Here is an 8049-nt window from a genome sequence, read left to right on the forward strand (position 1 = left end):
GTGTGTGTGTGTGTGTGTGTGTGTGTGTGTGTGTGTGTGTGTGTGTATGCCACAGTATGTATCTGGCCATCAGAGGACAACATGAGGGAGTCCATTTTCCCTTTCCAATAAATGAGTTTTGGAAATCAGAACTCAGTCATCAGGCTTGGTGGCAAATTCCTTAACCTGATGACCTGACTCTATGATGTGGGTTTAAAGGTTGAATTTATCCCAGAATAATTAATTTTCAGACATGAACAGAAACTTGCAAAGAATGGAAAGGTGGAGAGACAAGAAGAGGGTTTTCTGAGGGGCAGGGGGTTGTTAGGAAGCTCTGACATCACAGGAAGCAGAGGTGAGAAGATGATGGTTGAGTTTAACGCTTGGTGGTTGGGTACCTGGTGACTTTTAAGAAAGCATTATCTGTAGGGGCAGGGAGCCCACAGAGGGGGAAAACCCGGTGGGATGGGAGAGTGTGATAGTTGACGTTGGTTTTCAGAAGCCTGACCACGAGAACCGACTATGAGGGCATCTCATGCAGAAGGTGGAGTTTAGGGCAGAATGTGGCCCGGGGTGTTGAAGCTGTGTGTAGATGGGGAAGCCAGCCAGAGCTGGAAGGCAAGTCAGGAGTTACCAGCTGTGAAGAAGGTGGGAGTCAGTGTCCACACCCCATCCCTAGGCTCAGTAAAGCCTAAATCTGCACCAACCCAGACAGTCTCTCTAGAGCATATTCCTTCCTGAGGCACTTCCAGAATGGAAAGAATTATTACCCAAGGAGTTGGTCTGGGGACATCAGGACAATTGGGCTGGTTAGTTAAAACCCAGCATCCTACAGCCAAGGAATGGTAGAAATCTCTGGATCCACTAAGTTATACTCTTTTCTCCTGATATAATGAAGAAACCAAAACCCCAGAGGGAATGAGACTTCCATGTTTCCACCCTCAGAGGCAACCAAAGCCTGTGGCCCTGACACTGTTTCCCCGAATCCAGTGTTCTCAGGCATTCACAAGCAAGCATCCACTGTTTGCCGTCTGCCCTTGCTCAAGGTAAAGAACAGTAAGGCTACCTCAGTGAATACTGTGAGCTTATCTCTCCTCCTGGCACATTCTAGCAGCATGTCCACACTTGTTCTCCATTTTTTTTATTTGTAGCACACAAGAATGGCTCTTCAAAGGAAAGGAACTTTCAATGGGTCTCTTAAAACTCTTGTTTAACATGAGGTCAACAAGAAAGCTTAGCTGGTTGGGACATTCTCTTGATTAAAAAACAAGAAAACAGACTACATGACAGTGGTGTCATTAAAGAAATAACTGTGGTTAGTGCAGTTTGAGGTGCAGGTTCACTGGAATTGGGCTGAGCTGTGGTGTTAAAGGGCCCCAGGGTGGGTCACAGTTTACTTATATGTCCTTAAGAACTGAATTGTTTGTAGGAAAGAACTCATGGCGTACAATGTCAAGAAAGACAGATGGCAGTTTAAGAACAAAACAACAACGAAGGAAGGCCAGAGTTATATTAATATATGACTGAGAAAATGACCTAGAAAGAACTAAAAAAAAAAAAAATAGGGAAGTAAAACAGACAAAGAAGGGAAGAAAGCGAGATAGATGGTTAGTTATAGGGGTACAGGGCATCAGAGAAATGGCGACAGAGAGGCCTGGCATCTCCTGAATGTCCTTTTGTGCAGACAGGTATCAAAATTCATAGGCCAAGTCAGAAGTTTTGAAAAATGAGAACCAATAACTTTCCCTAGGAATATAGACCAGACTGAATTAAATAAGAACCGGCGAGCTAAAGGCACCTGCACCAAGCCTGACCACCTGAGTTTGGTCCCCCAGACTTACACGGCAGCATGAGAGCGCTGACTCCCAGAAGCTGTCCTCCGACCGCCGAGTGTGTGCTGTGGCAATGCTCAGACATCACATACATCACACGCACACACATACACACACATGTTAAAACAATTTCTATTTTTAGAAGACCGAGCTCCATCAATGCCCATAGCACAAGGAAAAAAAAATCTATGAAAAAATTTGTCTGTCAACAAACGAGCAGTGAAGGGCTCTAAGCACCACAGAGTACAGGCTGAGTCGGAAAAAAACAGAAGAGATGTCTGTACCCATGATGTGCTTTTCCAACATTTCTGTGGGCACCCAACCCCGGTCCCTTCACTGGACCATTTATCTGATTGTGTGGCCCCAGGCACAAACTGCAAAGTTTGCCCTTCACCCTACAGATACGGAACCCTTGCCAACTCCCAAGCTGTCTACACACTGCAGAGATTCCGAGATTATGATACCAGGCTGGGCAGTGGAGGAATGAGGAAGAAGCGTGTTTTTTGTTCACCGGGAGCAATCAGCTAGAACTCCCTATTAACTCGTCGGGCTACTTCAGCTTTGTCCCCATTCCACCAAGTCCAGTTGGGACCTGTTGGGACAGGAGGCCACCTTCCTGTTCAGATCAATGTGATTTCATCTTAATTCCAATCAAAGATTCTGAGTTTCATACTTTCTATTTGGGGCAGCAAGCCCACAGTACTCAAGAGTGTAAAGTGACAGGGAGAACCCACAGATCCAACCCAGCTGAGAGACATGAAAGCTGGAGGGCAGATAACCGTGGGTCTTGGAAGCTGTGGGGGAATGGGGCCCCTTAAAATCCTTTTGTATACACACATACAAAGACACACACAGACACACACACAAACAAAGACTGTACTCCACTAGGGTAGGGGAGTAGGAAATGGATAGTGATCCAATCCAACTAGAATTAGGAAGAAATACCATTCTTTTCTTTGGTTCTTTTTGACTCAGGATCTTGGTATGTAGCCCAGGCTGGCCTGGGACTGACTGGCTTTAAACCTGTGATCCACCTACGCCAGCCTCCTGAGTTCTGGGATTGTACACATGTGCCACTACCACTGGCACTTGTCACTTTCTACAGGTAAAAACTGTTTGGGGTCGGGGATGGGCGAGAGTAGGCTTAACTGGGTGCAGACCACAAAAAGGGGGAGTATGGAGCAGAGTGTGGCAGGGGAGGAAACAGAGGCACAGGGAAAGCCTGTAGGGATAAACAGGTAGGCAAGACTTCAGCGGTAGCGGCAGCGCTTATATTGAGTTGGGGAGACTATTTGGAGGGCTGGAAGTCACAGTGTGCCACACTCAGCAATGAAAAGCTGTTCGTCCTGCTAGAATCCGGGGCAGCTAGTGGGAAAAATTAGCCTGAATCCTGGATGATCCTGGGGTTCAAAGAGAGAAGACTCTGTTTTTTCAGGAGCAGACAAGCCACAAGAGGTCACATTTGCTTGCCAGGGTGGGGCGAGCAGCAGAAACCAGTAAAGCCAGAGGTGGAAGTAGAAGGATGAAAGTGAGCCACATTCTGATGCCCAAGTGACCACCATCCATGGCCACTTGATTGGTAGAGCAGTTGTGACAAGGCCTGCAAAACCAGAAATGTTTCCTGTCTGTCTTCCCATAGGACAAGCTCCCTGTCTTGCCTCTATGTCTGCAGCAGGCCTGAATCAGGCAAGGGGCATTCACTGCTGCCGCTCCTGCTGCTGTTGCTGGTTGCTGGATTGCTTATTGCTGGTTGGAGATAACCTGAAAATGAAGACTATGCTCACCCCAAGAAACTCAATGTCCCTAATCAGCAGGAAGTAGTTTAATAATATCAGCACCCCCTTTCCCCTCTAACCTTCTTTCTCTCCTACCTAGTGTTGGGGGACTGGAAGGGGAGGGGTGGTTTATGGAGATAGGGAAAAAAAAAACAGTAAAGTAGGCAAAGAGCCCAGCTACATAATACTTTCTGCTCCAATTTAAGGGTACTCCACAGATAAAAACCTGTGTCTGGTACTGAAAGCAGGCCGAGCGCCAATGGTTGAAGAGCTTGTAAAACCACAGGAATGAACTTAGTATTATTATTTTGCTGAATGGACATAGCAATGAAATTGTTTTCTAATTCTGTATCTCTTTGCCTATAGTTTAGTGTACTTCTCTCAGTTCATTAGAGAAACTCATTAGAGAAGTTTATGTAACAGCAGTAGTTAGTGTAGAAATTCACAAGTGGTCAAAAAGCAATAAGGGGTGCCGGGACACAAATGGGACATATACATCACAGTCCTCCCCAAAGCTCAGGGCTCATCAATCAAGAGGTGTCAGAAAGATTGTAAAAGCCAGAGGCTGGAGAGGATCATAGAAAAAAGGGTCTTTTAGAAATGACAGGCTCAAGACACTCATGGACTCTCAGCAGCTGTGACTGCTGGCACAGGATCAACCCAGTCACATTCTCGAAAGGAGTGCGAGTGGGTTTATGAATTCCTGCCCTTATCTGAGGAGCTAAGAATGGTTGATGGCTCCCAGTGGGGGGAGAGTCAGTTTTCTTTAGGCATCAATCCTGGTAGATGGATTCACCATGCTCTAGTGAATACCCCCATGCCCGGTAGTATATGAACAGCACAAGCTGGAGTCAATGGGGTATTGAATTAAAAGAAAAAGAAGAAACTAAACTGAGGGAGTAGGGAAGTGGGGGAAGATCTGGGAGGAATTAAAGGGAGGAACTGGGGGTAAATATAATTAAAATGCATTGTATACAATTATTAAAGAATTTATGAAAATATTTCTAAAGTAAACATGCAAACATAGTCAACAAAAATTCTTTCTGGAGGGCCAAAGCCATTTTATATTCATGAATGACTGAACATAAGGTATGGAGACTCCAAGGCCCCATAAACTATCAGGAAGCATTAGAAAGAACAAGCTGAACAGGATAATAAAAAGCTCAGAGTTATATCTTGATCCCAAAAATGTACAGTTGAGATGTTCCAATACCAGCCCTCTGAAGAGTCTGAGGGTTCTTTGGGAAGCTGCCCTCCCTCTCTGATACCCTGATCTCTGACGAACAGAGAAAAGAGACATTTCAAAGAGAGCTACCCACAGGTTGAACATTCACCAAAGCACATTTATTTCAGCACAATATAAAAATTGCAAGTGGATATTGCTCTTGTTAATCTATTTGTGGGCACATGAACAAACCCACATAGGCACATAAGTATATGGTGTATGATAAACTGTATGTGCAGGTATGATTTGCATATGTGCAGAGAGAGAGGAAGCTATCAGGTGTCTTGCTCTATTGCTCTCTGCCTTATTTCCCTGAGACAAAGTCTCTTACTAAACCTGGAACTAAGCTAGCAGCCAGCAAGCCCCTGGCTCCTCACGTTAACAATGAACTAGGGCTACAGGCATGTGAGTAGACACACCCACTTTTTTGTTGTTGTTGTTTGGTTGGGTTGGGTTTTACTTAAACAAAGGTGCTGCGGATTTGAACTCAGGTCCTCATGCTAATGTAGCAAATGCTCTCATCCACTGAGCCACCTCCCCAACCTCAGGTATAAATTCTTATTGGATGCTCATTAGTTCTTATGCAATGTGAATCATTTAAATAAAAAGTTATTTGTTATTATGATTGGCATGTATACTTTTCAGGTTCCTGAGTGCAGTAGCAAGTCAAAACTTCTACACACAATGCCATTTGTAAAATATATGCGCTAACCAAACCTAATTCTTCACAGAACTTGTCAGCTAGGTTCTCCCACACTTGCCACACTGGTGATGATGGGTACTTGCTCAGTCCTGCCCTAGGAGGACATCAATGAAGGAAGATACCCTCCTAGACCATGTGAAGTGGACCAGTCGACTTTGGTACGTTTCCCACGGCTCCTAAAGCATCCACACATACAGCGTGCCATTGGCAGGCCCTTCACCCAGTCACCTTTTCGGAACGTCTCCCCCTTGCTCTCTGCTTCTCTGTTGATACGATTCTGTTCTGGTTCAACCGAGGGCCCCTGGTCTTCAAGTTCGTCTTCAGTTTCATCATCACTGTAGGGAACCACTTCATCGTTGGGCTGAAAGTCCTCATCAAACGTTGTTTCTGAGTCTCTTTCTGTGTTCATTCTGCTGGCAAATTGGAACTACCTGGAGAAAAGAAAGGAGGAGACAAGAGTGAATTGTGACTTTCCTGTGGTGGGCTGTGTTTTGCTGCATCCTGTCATAACACCCCTTTTACAGAACACCATCCCACCGACAATGCAAATTTTCACGACTAATGATCTAAAAGTTAACTTGATATGCAAAAGAACAAAAACAGTATTAGTTATGTGTTTGATAAGAATTGAGGGGAAAAGGAGGCAATGAAGATGGGTTTGTTTATAAGCACTTGCTGCATAAGAGCATGAGGACCTGAGGAAGATACCCACTGTCACCTCTGGTCCCCTCACATGTACCTGCATACACACATGCACCTACATATAAGATAATGCCCACATACAATATACACAAAGAAAACATGTAACTATACAACTCGATCTCTCTCGATCTTCTTCTTTCTTTCTGGAAGGTCACACAAACCTTAAAAGGAATATTTTGAATTGTACATCTCTATCCAGTGTAATAAATTTAGTGTGGTCACCCCCCATGTTAAAAATGAAACAGGCAAACCAGTATTAAAGTATGATTCAAGTAGTAAGAATAAGCATTTTCTGGTTGAAAGAAAAGGCTGTACTGTACCAAGAAGCACACATCTATTTTCATGGAACTTTATTTATTTACATTTATTTAATATTCATGGAATTTTATTTCCTACTTTAGACTCTTGGCAGAGCTGGAACACTGCTGCCTTAGGAGAACTGTCCTGTGGATGCTAATACTTTGAGCCTTTAGTCAGTTTGCCTCAAGGAACAAACAGTCCTTTGAGCTCCTCTTTTCCTATCACCCTCCATTCTTCTTACCTAGAGTTTGTTTGTGAGTGTGCTGTTGCATGAAGTAACTCTACACTGGAAACAAGGATACCCTGAGCTATATTTATATTGGGAAAATATTTACACAAATTCCTTGGGTTGCTTGAGGACAGTCATCCAGCCTGACCTTATTTACCCAAGTGTCACTCTGCCATGTACTTAGTACTGTGGGCAGTCACACACACTTTTTACTGTTGGCGCACGGCAGCCCCTGGGCTAAGGGTTTCATAAAGACTGCTCCTTTGAAAGTTTCATATCACCCCGACGAAGGTGTTATTACTTGTTTCCTACAAAGAGGGAAACCAAAACTCTGAAACATTAAAAGCCATGTGGCAAAAACAAACACTTTCCAGGAACTGTCTCTTATACTCTAGCTTAGTTTAAGTGTAAATTGCTTGCAGAGGAACTATTTACATGTGTGCATGTTTCCCATCCAGCACCTCAGACATCTACAGTAGTATTCATACCAAGGAGTATAAAACATTTTCAAGTTTTATATGGGGATTTTTGTCTAGTGTGGCTTAAAAGACCAAAAGCCAGAAGCAGGCCAGGCATCTAAAGAGTGTCAATTATACAAATAAATCAGTGCTCATTCTGTGGAATAGGGTACATCATTTAGAACGTGACTGGGAGAGAAAGCGCATTGTGGGGAGAAAGGTGAGCTATGGCTATCTGTGCAGAATCGTCTCCATTATTTATAAAAATGTCAACACCGGGAATGCGTTATTTTAAGTGTAAAGATTGGGGCTGGGGAGAGGGCTCAGTGTTAAGAGCACTTGCTTCCCGTCCAGAGAATACAAGTTTGGTTCCTGAAACCTACATTGGGTGACTCACGATTGCCTATTACGCTAGCTCCAGGGAGTTGGAGGCCATAGGGAATCCTCAAGCATGTGTTCATACACCCGTATATAGATAAAAACGAATCTTTAAGTGAATGATGCATTCAAAGTACTCAAATTGGTGGATCACCTGTAGTAACAACTCAGTAAACATTAGCCGGCACTGCTGCTAGCCATCGTTTTCATGATTAGATAAGTGTTTACAACAGCAAGTAGAAGGGCCCATCTAGACTTTAAGCTTTTCCAGTTCCAAAATTATCTCTTAAAAGGTAGCTATCATTAGAAAGTAAAACTTTTGACTACCATTCCCTTAAAAATGGAGTCTGCTTGGTACAGTTAAGCACAGGCATGACCCTTTCCTCTCTGGGTCCACCCAGTCAACATACTTTGTTCCTTCTTTGGTAAACATGTCAATGGCCAGGGGGCACACAAGCTTTTTTTTTT

The 8049-nt window shown here is 43.9% G+C and overlaps 1 protein-coding gene across 1 annotated transcript in view; it reads right to left on the bottom strand.

Annotated features, from left to right (window-relative positions):
* The window catches only part of Atp8b1 (ATPase phospholipid transporting 8B1), a 125719-nt gene that overhangs the window by 62961 nt on the left and 54709 nt on the right, over nt 1–8049 (bottom strand). The window contains exon 2 of the mRNA XM_055622703.1: nt 5743–5945. Within this exon, the coding sequence (XP_055478678.1) occupies nt 5743–5923 (181 nt within the window). The 5' untranslated portion in view covers nt 5924–5945. The remainder of the gene's footprint in view (nt 1–5742; nt 5946–8049) is intronic.

The sequence above is a fragment of the Psammomys obesus genome, unplaced genomic scaffold (assembly GCF_907164565.1).
Source record: "Psammomys obesus unplaced genomic scaffold, mPsaObe1.curated_primary_1811, whole genome shotgun sequence".
Taxonomy (NCBI): Eukaryota; Metazoa; Chordata; class Mammalia; order Rodentia; family Muridae; genus Psammomys; species Psammomys obesus.